Source organism: Leucoraja erinacea, chromosome 28 (assembly GCF_028641065.1).
Source record: "Leucoraja erinacea ecotype New England chromosome 28, Leri_hhj_1, whole genome shotgun sequence".
Classification (NCBI taxonomy): Eukaryota; Metazoa; Chordata; class Chondrichthyes; order Rajiformes; family Rajidae; genus Leucoraja; species Leucoraja erinaceus.
This window is the reverse complement of record NC_073404.1, coordinates 1345762-1358410: the sequence shown is the minus strand read 5'-3', so window position 1 is coordinate 1358410 and position 12649 is coordinate 1345762. Positions and strand designations below refer to the sequence as shown.

The 12649-nt window shown below is 43.0% G+C and overlaps 1 protein-coding gene across 11 annotated transcripts in view; it reads left to right on the top strand.

Moving 5' to 3' along the window:
• The window catches only part of cux1b (cut-like homeobox 1b), a 445030-nt gene that overhangs the window by 229042 nt on the left and 203339 nt on the right, over positions 1-12649 (top strand). For all 11 annotated transcript variants that reach the window (XM_055657468.1, XM_055657469.1, XM_055657460.1 and 8 more), the window contains exons 9-10: positions 9186-9234; positions 11174-11278. In XM_055657468.1, the coding sequence (XP_055513443.1) occupies positions 9186-9234; positions 11174-11278 (154 nt within the window). The remainder of the gene's footprint in view (positions 1-9185; positions 9235-11173; positions 11279-12649) is intronic.

Sequence of the window (12649 nt, the reverse complement as noted above, 5' to 3'; positions counted from 1 at the left end):
CATATGTAGGTCCCTTGCAGTCAGAAACAGGCGAGTTGATCATGGGGAACAAGGATATGGCGGACCAATTGAATAACTACTTTGGTTCCGTCTTCACTAAGGAAGACATAAATAATTTGCCGGAAATAGCAGGGGACCGCGGGTCAAAGGAGTTGGAGGAATTGAGTGAAATCCAGGTTAGCCGGGAAGTGGTGTTGGGTAAATTGAATGGATTAAAGGCCGATAAATCCCCAGGGCCAGATAGGCTGCATCCCAGAGTACTTAAGGAAGTAGCTCCAGAAATAGTGGATGCATTAGTAATAATCTTTCAAAACTCTTTAGATTCTGGAGTAGTTCCTGAAGATTGGCGGGTAGCAAACGTAACCCCACTTTTTAAGAAGGGAGGGAGAGAGAAAATGGGGAATTACAGACCAGTTAGTCTAACATCGGTAGTGGGGAAACTGCTAGAGTCAGTTATTAAAGATGGGATAGCAGCACATTTGGAAAGTGGTGAAATCATTGGACAAAGTCAGCATGGATTTACAAAAGGTAAATCATGTCTGACGAATCTTATAGAATTTTTCGAGGATGTAACTAGTAGCGTGGATAGGGGAGAACCAGTGGATGTGGTGTATCTGGACTTCCAGAAGGCTTTCGACAAGGTCCCACATAAGAGATTAGTATACAAACTTAAAGCACACGGCATTGGGGGTTCAGTATTGATGTGGATAGAGAACTGGCTGGCAAACAGGAAGCAAAGAGTAGGAGTAAACGGGTCCTTTTCACAATGGCAGGCAGTGACTAATGGGGTACCGCAAGGCTCAGTGCTGGGACCCCAGCTATTTACAATATATATTAATGATCTGGATGAGGGAATTGAAGGCAATATCTCCAAGTTTGCGGATGACACTAAGCTGCGGGGCAGTGTTAGCTGTGAGGAGGATGCTAGGAGACTGCAAAGTGACTTGGATAGGCTGGGTGAGTGGGCAAATGTTTGGCAGATGCAGTATAATGTGGATAAATGTGAGGTTATCCATTTTGGTGGCAAAAACGGGAAAGCAGACTATTATCTAAATGGTGGCCAATTGGGAAAGGGGGAGATGCAGCGAGACCTGAGTGTCATGGTACACCAGTCATTGAAGGTAGGCATGCAGGTGCAGCAGGCAGTAAAGAAAGCGAATGGTATGTTAGCTTTCATTGCAAAAGGATTTGAGTATAGGAGCAGGGAGGCTCTACTGCAGTTGTACAGGGTCTTGGTGAGACCACACCTGGAGTATTGCGTACAGTTTTGGTCTCCAAATCTGAGGAAGGACATTATTGCCATAGAGGGAGTGCAGAGACGGTTCACCAGACTGATTCCTGGGATGTCAGGACTGTCTTATAAAGAAAGACTGGATAGACTTGGTTTATACTCTCTAGAATTTAGGAGATTGAGAGGGGATCTTATAGAAACTTACAAACTTCTTAAGGGGTTGGACAGGCTAGATGCAGGAAGATTGTTCCCGATGTTAGGGAAGTCCAAGACAAGGGGTCACAGCTTTAGGATAAAGGGGAAATCCTTTAAAACCGAGATGAGAAGAACTTTTTTTCACACAGAGAGTGGTGAATCTCTGGAACTCTCTGCCACAGAGGGTAGTTGAGGCCAGTTCATTGGCTATATTTAAGAGGGAGTTAGATGTGGCCCTTGTGGCTAAGGGGATCAGGGGGTATGGAGAGAAGGCAGGTACGGGATACTGAGTTGAATGATCAGCCATGATCATATTGAATGGCGGTGCAGGCTCGAAGGGCCGAATGGCCTACTCCTGCACCTAATTTCTATGTTTCTATGTTGCTACCTGTGAAACACGGTGGTGGGGGTGTTATGGTCTGGGCATGTATGGTACTAGCTCACTTATCTTCATTGATGATACAACTGCTGATGGTAGTAGCACAATGAATTCTGAAGTGTATAGACACATCCTATCTGCTCAAGTTGAAACAAATGCCTCAAACTCATTGACCAGCAATTCATTCAAGGCAATGACCCCAAACATACTGCTAAAGCAACAAAGGAGTTTTTCAAAGCTAAAAAATGGTAAATTCTTGAGTGGCCAAGTCAATCACCTGATCTGAACCCAATTGAATTGAGCATGCCTTTTATATGCTGAAGAGAAAACTAGCCCCCAAAACAAGCATAAGCTAAAGATGGCTGCAATACAGGCCTGGCAGAGCATCACCAGAGAAGACACCCAGCAACTGGTGATGTCCATGAATCGCAGACTTCAAGCAGTCATTGCATGCAAAGGATATGCAACAAAATACTAAACATGACTACTTTAATGTACATGACATTGCTGTGTCCCAAACATTATGGTGCCCTGAAATGGGGGGACTGTGTATAAACACTGCTGTAATTTCTACATGGGGAAACCAAAATGTATAAAAATTGTCTTTATTAAAATCTGACAAGGTGCACTTTAATCACATGTGATTTTTTTTTCTATTACAAATCTCAAATTGTGGAGTACAGTGGCAAATAAATAAATGATGGGTCTTTGTCCCAAACATTATGGATCGAGCTGCCAGAATAGATAGTTGAGGCTGATGATATCACATTTAAAAAACATTTGGACGGGTCCATGAATGAGGAAGGTTGAGAGGGACATGCACCAAACGCGGGCACTTGGGATGTGGCACAATTGGTCGGCATGACTATTTGTCTTCGGTAACCTTTTCTGTTTTATGTACAAGTAAAAGCTGTTACAATCATTCTTTGTTTCTAACCATGTAGCTAATAGTCCAGCTGTAGATGACATGATGGAATATTGAGCTATTTTCTTGATAATTCTTTGATTGAGACGACACCTCTTTTGCAAATGTAAAAGTTAACAATGCAAATTTAAAAAAAAATTATCAACTCTCTTTCTGATCCAAAAGAATTTTGTTTAGATCATTGAAATAATTGCTAAGTCTTCTTCAATTTTGTGTGAGTACAGACTCAAAGACCTCGGCATTGAAGGCTCTGCACTCAGCTGGCTCCGTTCCTACCTTTCCAACAGATCCCACTTCATCTCTCTCCACAACCACATCTCTGCTACAGCCACAGTCACTCAAGGTGTTCCCCAAGGCTCCGTACCCGGCCCTCTCCTCTTCATCATCTACATCCTCCCCCTTGGTCAGATACTCCGCCACTTCAATCTGGATTTCCACTGTTACGCTGATGACACCCAGATCTACCTTGGCACCAAATCCCCCCACAAATCCCCCTCTCCCATATCAACTCCTGTTTGTCAGCTATAAAAACATGGATGCAACATAATTTCCTCAAACTCAACAGCAATAAGACAGAATTCCTCCTCATAGGCTCCAAAGCCACACTCAGCAAAATCAATAACCCCACTCTCACCATCGACGGCACCACTGTCTCCCCATCTCCCCAGGCCCGCAACCTTGGCGTGATCTTTGATTCCACCCTCTTCCTTGAGCCTCACATCCACCATGTCATTAAAACCTCCTTCTTTCATCTCCGCAACATCGCCAAACTCAGACCCTCTCTCACACCGCCCGCTGCTGAAAGACTCATCCATGCCTTCATCTCCTCCCGACTGGACTATTGCAACTCACTTCTCCTTGGCATCAGCTCCACCTACATCAACCGACTCCAACTGGTCCAGAACGCAGCCGCCCGACTCATCACCCATACCAAATCCTGGCATCACATCACTCCAGTCCTCAAACAACTTCACTGGCTTCCCATCTCCCACCGGATCACCTACAAAATCCTGATCCTCACCTACAAAGCCCTCCACCATCTGGCCCCCCCATATCTCACTGACCTCCTCTCCCCCTACCAACCCTCACGGTCCCTCAGATCCACATCAGCTGGTCTCCTCTCCATCCACAAGTCCAACCTCCGCAGTTTTGGGGACAGAGCCTTCTCCAGGGCAGCTCCCTCCCCCAACTGATCCGCAATTCCGTGTCGCTCACCATCTTCCAGTCCCGCCTCAAGACCCATCTCTTCACCTCTGCCGTCCCTTTTCATCTGTGCATTAATTGCCTCATACTGTGTTTTGTATTGAATTCTGTATTTACTTTGTGTACTAGTCATGTCTCTACTATTTATTTCATTCCCCTTACATGTTTTTCCTCTACCTGCTAAATTTTTGTACGGTGTCCTTGAGACTCTTGAAAGGTGCCCATGAATAAAATTTATTATTATTATTATTATTATTATTATTATTATATTAAAAAGACGTCTCAAATTATTAAATGAATGTCTCTTAGGTATGAACCCGGTTTGATCCAAATGTATTAATTTATGAACGTATTTACTTAGTCTTCTTGCCAAAGTTTTCGCTACTATTTTCTGATCTGTATTTAGCAGGGCAATTGCTCTGTATGAACCGGATCTTCTGGACATTTATATTTTTTTGGGTATAAGTTTGATAGTTGATTCAGCTAGTGTTTGTGGTAGTGTCTGTACTTTAAATGCATATGTATAAAGCTTGTGTAAACGTGGTGAAATTACCTCGTGAAATCTTTTATAAAATTCATTACTGAACCCGTCTGGTCCCGGTGTTTTACCGTTCTTCAGTGAATTTATTGCCTCTTCTATTTCTTTGATTGCAACCTATGCTCCTAATTCCTCTTGTTCCAGCGGGTTAAGTGTTGGGAGATTACAGTTGGCCAGAAAGTTTGTACTTTTACTGCTTTCTGTTGATGTTTTGGATGTATATAAATTTTGATAAAATTGGACAAATCTTTCGTTAGTGTCTTTGGGCAGCATTAACAATTCGCCTTTGTCAGATTTAATTTTTAGAATTGTCTGATCCTTTTCACCTTTTTTCAGCTGACGTGCAAAACGTTTGTGTGGCTTATTGCCAAATTCGAAATTTTCCTGTTTTATAATTTGAAATCTAATAACTCTTGCAGATAACATTTGGTTTAGTTTAAATTTCAATATTGCTATCTTGTGTTTATCTGTAGTTGGATCTTTCGTGTTTTCTAAATCAAGTTGTGTAATCTGTTCTTCTAGTTGCAATTGTTCCGTCCTATTCTTTTTATTTTTAAAAGCTTGGTATGAAATAATAGAACCTCTAATACACGCCTTAAAAGATTCACGCCATAATAGGGAGGGTGAGATATCATTGGTCTCAAAGAAAAGTTCCAGCTGATTATGCAGATTCTGCTGTTATGCAGAATTTTTACTGGTTTCCCCAATGGAACGTTAATTGTTCTGCTTCCTTTGGAGATAATGTCTCATCTCATCTAAAGTACAACATTTTTGCTTTGTGAGAGCGTAGGAGGAGCATTGGCAATAACATTGTACTAAACCTATACATTGTAGATTGCCATTCACCATTTCCATGCTACAATAATGCTGGTCCCATTTATCATGTGTTGTACCTGGCATTTTTCAGTGGTCACCAATAAATATAGCAAGTACATTTCATTTCTGCTGTGGATTAGAATCTGAGTCCATTTTTGAAACGGTTACTAAATAGAAAATATGTGATTATGGTGAGAACATTTTAAGTAAAGAAACAGTGAGTACAGAATATTGTAGGTAGCAAATATACGAACGATTGAAACCTCCAGAGACCTCGGGCTGCCTGTTTTACAGCATAGCCACAGTATACATTATTTTATTGCCGTTTCAATTCATGCCACGTGAAATTTTATTTTTAAATGTTTATAAAACAAATTCAGTCATGCTTCTCAAAGCCTGGAGATTTGTGGACAGGAGTAGTCAGCCTGTCAACTGTCCTTTGACAGTTCATCGACTGTGTTGGCACAGTGGTGCAACTGATGTTGCCTCACAGTGCCAGAGACCCAGGTTCAATCCTGACCTCGGGTGTTGTCAGTGTGCACGTTGCACGCTTTGAAGGTTATTTGGCCTCTGTAAATTGCCCCTAATGTACAGCGAGTGTGATTACATAGAACGACGGTGAACGGGTGATCGGTCACTGGCTGCTGGGCTTGATTCTGTGGTGTATCTTGCAATTCAATTCAGTTCAATCTACATCCAAGTTGTGTGTATGATTGAACCTGGCCTTGTCTTGGTCATTATTTCTTCGTTAATATCATAGTAGTGGATTTTAACTTTCCCGGATTTTAACTAAGCGGAAAGACCCATGCTGGGCCCCAAGTACGTCAGGGTGAATCTTTCGGACGGTTTGACACGGGACATGCGCTGAGGGCTGATCATCCTGCAGCGGGCCGCCCTTGTGGAGGGTGTGTAGTGTTAAAAGGCCGAAACACCCAGTGATGCAAGGGTACACTACTGATGATGTGTCCTGTGCCCAACTGTCCTGAAGGTTACCCAGGCCAAGATATACGTACCGCCCCCTCGCCCCCCACCGATGTTGAGCGTCTACCACTCTCAACAATCAACGAATGTCGTGAAATGCTCCCCACCTATTGGCACAAGGGACTTCTTAACATCTTGACCTGTGTATTTGATTCCCCAATATAATGCTGGTCCCATTTATCATGTGTTGTACCTGGCATTTTTCAGTGGTCACCAATAAATATAGCAAGTACATTTCATTTCTGTTGTGGATTAGAGTCTGAGTCTTGAATATTGTCATAGTACCAAGGCCTTAAATGTGGTGGAATTCGTCAAATCTGTTCAGGAATGTTTCCTCGGGCAATATGTGACTGGCGCTGTGCCTCGGGAATCTGCAGTGCTAAATCCATTGCTGTTTGTGGTTCATATCAACAATTTGGTTGGTAATATAAAATACATGATTAGTAGGTTTACAGTTGACAGTAAATGGGTTTATATCATAGACTGCGAAGATGGTTATCAAAAATGACAGTATGATCTTAGTCAGTTGCGCAAGTGGGCTGAGGAACGCAGATAAGTGCTAGTTGTTGCGTTTTGTGAAGTCAAACCAGGGCAGGACCTTCACAGTGAATGGTCGGGCCCTGGGGAGTGTTGTAGAGCAGAGGCATCTAGGACAGGGGAGGGGAACCCGCGGTCTTTAGAATTAATCCAAATTTTGTAGAACAAATCCTTTTACTTTTATTTAAGAAGGAACTGCAGATGATGGAAAATCGTAGTAGACAAAAATGCTGGAGAAACTCAGCAGGTGAGTCAGCATCTATGGAGCAAAGGAAATAGGGCGAAAAAGGGTTGCCTAAAGGGTCTTGACGTTTCGGGTCGAGACCCTTCTTCAGACCTGAAGAAAGGTCTCGACCCCAAACGTCGCCTATTTCTTTCACTCCATAGATGCTGCCTCACCCACTGAGTTTCTCCAGCATTTTTGTCTACCTTTTATTTGTATTAATATGTTTTTGTTCGTCTTTTATTACTTTTATTTTAATCTTAAAATTAACGTATTTAAAAATACCAAAGAGTAAAAGAAGATTCAACGAAATAATCCAACTCGACTGACGGCCACAATTAAAACATTAGTAAGTCATGAGGGCTATTTGAACAAAATAATGTACATTTTGAGGTATATCTAATTGAAGTTTCTTGGATGCGGCCTTATTAGATTACTAGATTAGCTAACAATGTGGAATTCCAACATGAAAAGGTTCCCCACCCCTGATCTAGGAGTTCAGGTACTAGTTACTCCTAAAATAGAAAGTGGTCAAGACGGCTTTTTGTATATTTGCCTCTTCATCAGTCAGGGTAATGAATATGGAAGTTGTGATGTTATGCTGCAGCTATTCAAGACGTTGGTGAGACTGCATTTGGAGTATTATGTTCAGTTTTGGTCATTCTGCTGTAGGAAGGATGTTGTTTATCTGTAATGAGTGCAGAAAATATTTATGAGGATGTTGCCAGAGCTTTAGGGTAACCTAACCTAAAGGGAGAGGTTAGACAGTGCTAGGACTTTACTCCTTGGAGTGCAGGCAGCTGAGGGGTGATCTTAGAAACATAGGAAATAGGTGGAGGAGGAGGCCATTCGGCCCTTCAAGCCAGCACCGCCATTCATTTTGATCATGGTTGATGGTCCCCTATCAATAACCCGTGCCTACCTTCTCCCCATATCCCTTGACTCCACTAGCACCTAGAGCTCTATCTAACTCTCTCTTAAATCCATCCAGTGATTTGGCCTCCAGTGCCCTCTGTGGCAGGGAATTCCATAAATTCACAACTCTCTGGGTGAAAAAGTTTTTTTCTCACCTCAGTATTAAATGACCTCCCCTTTATTCTAAGACGGTGGCCCCTGGTTCTGGACGAGCCCCACATTGGGAACATTTTTCCTGCACCTTTTAGAGGAGTATAAGATAATGAGGGGAATAGATGGAGTAAAATGCACAAAGTATTTTACCTAGAGTAGGGGATCCAAGAACCAGAAGACACAGGTTTAAGGTGAGAGGGAAAAAATGTAATAGGTACCTGAGGGTGGTGGGTATATGGAACGAGCTGCCAGAGGAGGTAGTTGAGGCAGGTACTACAACCACATTTCCACGGGCACATGTATAGGAAAGATATAGTGGGATGTGGGCCAAATTGGCAGACGTGACTAGTGTATATTGGGCATGCTGGTCAGCATCGGCAAGTTGGGCCGAAGGGTTTGTTTCTGTGCTGTATGACTCTGTGACTCTAAAGGTGGAAGTAAGTCCGTTCTACATATTCAGTGCTTTTGTTGCACTGTGCTCTTTTGTAATGTTTTTTTTTTGTTAGTTTTCTTGTGAATCTTCCCCTGTTCCTGTGCTTAAGAGACCTTTCTGTTTCTTATTCTTAGTACATAATTCATATTACCACTGCTGGGACAATGGAGCTGCAAAGGCTTTATTTAGTGTTGTAAGGATTGAGAGAACATTATAAAGCAATTATGTATTTTGGAGGGTACACAAAATGCTGGAGAAACTCAGCGGGTGCAGCAGCATTTATGGAGCGAAGGAAATAGGCAACGCTTCGGGCCGAAACCCTTCTTCAGACTGACTGTATTTTGGGGGGTAGTGTGGAAGGAAGTGTCGGGTACCAGAGTATAATTTGGCTAACTGTTTTGCAGCCAAATTAAATAGACTAAGATTGTGCAATATAACATGTTATATAAGGACATTTCCAATCCAAAATAATTACTGAGGTGAGGACTACTTTTGAATGAATGAACACTTTATTATCAGTTACAGTGAAATTCTTAGTTTTGTGTCCCATACACAAAGTATGTAAAGAGTCGCCATGTATAGAGGGCCAACATAATGCACAGATATATTTGCACAGAGTTTAGGATTGTAATTCACTTCCATTCTTTCTATTACAGAGCAGACGAAATTGAAATGATCATGACAGACCTGGAACGAGCTAATCAGGTAATAGATTATATGTTTTGGTGACTGATCTTCGTCTTGCAGTTTCTCACATTGCTCCCTCCCCTCTCTCCTTTTGCACCTCCCACCTTCACCCTGTTCCCTTTTTTGTCACCGCTCATCTTTTCTTCCCATCCAACTATATGAAGAAAGTCATTACACCCTTTGTCATTAAAGGGTGTAAAAATGATTCACTGGGACCTAGGGTGGTGCAGTGGGTAGAGTCGCTGCCTCACAGCACCAGTTTTCCGGTTCAATCCTAACCTCGGATGCTGTCTGTGTGGAGTTTGCATGTTCTCCCTGTGACCGCATGGGTTTTCTCTGAGTGCACTCGTTTCCCCCACATCCCAAAGACGTGTGGGTTTGTGTTTGGGTGCTGGTAAATTGCCCCTAGTGTGTAGGTGACTGGTACAGTCTGGGGGGGGGGGAGAATTGAGAGAGAATGAAATAGGATTAGATGAATGTAGTTGATGGTCAATGTGGACTTGGTGGGCCATAGAGCCAGTTTCCATGCTGTTTCTCAACGATCCTATGATGTTACCAGGACTGGAGAGCTTGAATTATAAGGACAGACAGGATAGGCTGGGAAGTTTTTTTCTCGGTGCGTAGGAAGCTGAGGGATGACCTTAATGAGCTTTATACAATCTTGAGGGGCATAGGTAAGATGAATGGTCACAGATTTTTGCCAGGGTATGGTAGTCTAAAGCTTGAGGGTGTAGATTTAAGGTGAGAGGGAAAAGATTGAAAAGGAGTTGAGAGCATGTTTTTCTCAAGAAGATGGTGAGTATGGAATGAGCTGCCAGAGGGAGCTGTCAAGACAGGTACAATTTGTCAGGCACATGAACAGGAAAGATGATCAGGAATATATGCCAAGCTGTGATATCTAAGTTGAGGGGAGAAAGATGGGAACCTGAAGGGCAACCTTTTTACACCAGCGTTGGTAGGTACTGTATATGGAACGGCTGCCAGAGGAGGTAGTTGTGGCAGGTACTATCACAATGTTTAAGAAACATTTGGACAGATACATGGATATGAATGGTTTGGAGGGGTATGGACCAAACACAGGCAGGTGGGACTCATTTAAATGGGGCAGTTTGGTTGGCATGGACGTTGGCCAAAGCTCTGGTTTCTGTGTTGTATGACTCTCTCTCACCATCCCATTCTGCCTGTCCACTGCTTCTTCATTCTTAGCCTTCTTCTTCTTTCGTGTGGGGTGCACAGCCTAAAGTTGTTGGACAACTTGTTCTATTTGATCTTCCGTTTGTACACGTCGAGTTGATTGCATTAGTCGAAACAGGGTGGACCACGTGAAGGTTGCAATCTTCCACCCCACGTTCTTCTTACCCTGCTCCTTCTCCTCACACTTCTGGTTTTGTGCAGCATGGAAACGCTATTCTGCCTATCATGTTCATGCCAACCCCTGGGAACCCACACTTCTCTGTTCTATTTCAACCTCCTCTTTCCCCTTCCATCCCCTTCTCCTAACACCTCTTCACTCTCCTCATATCCTGACCTCCTGATCACTTATTTATATCTCTTCCCTCCCCCCCCCCCGTGGTTTAAAAAAATGTCTGCTCTTCTGCTCCCCCGCCCCATTACAAATAAAATCCCCTTCAGTCACATCTGTGGAAAAAGAAATTGAATAAAAGAATCTCGTTCCACTTGTTTTTATTCTGTCTGAAAAAATCACTGAGCTGCAACATTAATATCAGCAGGGATTCCTTGCTCCTGGCGTTAAATTGCTGTCATAATCACTCAATTATTTCCTCCTTGTACGGTTTAAAATGAATATCCATCACTTCCAGTATTTTCGTTTTACATTCATTAGGTTGACTGTTAAGGAAAATCTGTTATAGTCAGTGGCGCAGAAATTGATTAATGGGCCCATATAATTTGTCAGCTGTTCAATGAATAAGTTTGTTTTTTCTCCCCTTTTTCTCAGAGGGCAGACGTGGTTCAGAGAGAAGCAGAGTCCTTACGCGAGCAGCTTTCCTCAGCTAACAAATCCCTTCAGCTGGCCACGCAGATTCAGAAAGCTCCTGATGTGGTAAGCCATTAAAGAATATGATTGAAATGAGGGATTGACTGATAATCACATTTTTCACTGTAAACTGTCATAGATGTTCCAATTCACTTTGTTTAGTTTAGAGATACAGCGTGGAAACAGGCCCTTTGGCCCACCGAGTCCACACCAACCAGCGATCCCCAGACATTAACACTACCCTACACACACTGGGAACAATTTTACATTTATACCAAGCCAATTAACCTGCAAACCTGTACGTCTTTGTAGTATGGGAGGAAACCGAAGATCTTGGAGAAAACCCACGCAGGTCATACAAACTCTTTACAGACAAGCAGGATTGAACCTGAGCCTCTGGTGCTGTAAGGCAGCAACTCCAATGCTGCACCAGTTATTAATTCTGCCGATAAATGCCCAGGTTTTAATGACAAGCAAACGTGGGTGTTGGGGTTGGGTCGTTCCTTTAGAGGTGGTGCATGCACGGTTGGCATCTTCCATAGGCTCCAGACTTCATGTGCTATAGAGCGGAATGTGATACTATCTGTGTTTAATCACCTCACGCCACAAGCTCCAGCGGGCACGTTCAGTCACGTCACGCTCCACTTGCTTGGTACAATTTCTTTACCAAAAATAAACAAATCCAATTATTTTCAATAATAATATTTACAAAATAAATAATACCGACTACCACAATACCCACTACCACACTACAGTTACCAAATATTCTTAATACTAAATATTAACAGACTATATTACAATCCTACTCCAGGGTGCAGTCACTGTACCCGCTGTGCCCACCAGAACCACAACCCCTCCATCGTTTCCCTCCTTTTCGAGGGACATCTGGGCACGGACGTAACCCGTGGGGCAGGCAGTCAGCTCGGGCGGGGCACTCTTCCACCCGGCACCCTGACCCACGAATGGCCAGCTTGGCCTTTCTTTGTGGGCATTGGTCGGGGAAACACACAAGAAAATTGCAGAAGGCTGCAAGAATTTCAGAATCCGATGAAACATTATCCCAATGAAAAAAATAATGGCACAAAGTGGAATTCCTGAAATGTGCGAACAGGCAAGGAAGCAGTCATGGGCAGTGAGGTGGGGCAAGTGGAATAAGTTGCAATGGAAAGTATTTAGAGGCAGGTTTATAAAAGAGCTCAGGAGAATTGCAATATTCACCTGAAGGAATTTACCATCCTACAGTTGAGTGCTTTTAATATTTCTTTAAATGTGCATGTAGATTTGGAGAAACATATTCGGTTGTAATATTTCTGGAGGGTGCTCACAAAACCTTGCAGCAAGCTGACCCCAAGCCAACAAGAATGCAGCCCCTATTGGCAATGAGTAACAGGGCAGCTTTTGTCAGCAGCTTCACAATGCACAATGCAAGAACACTTA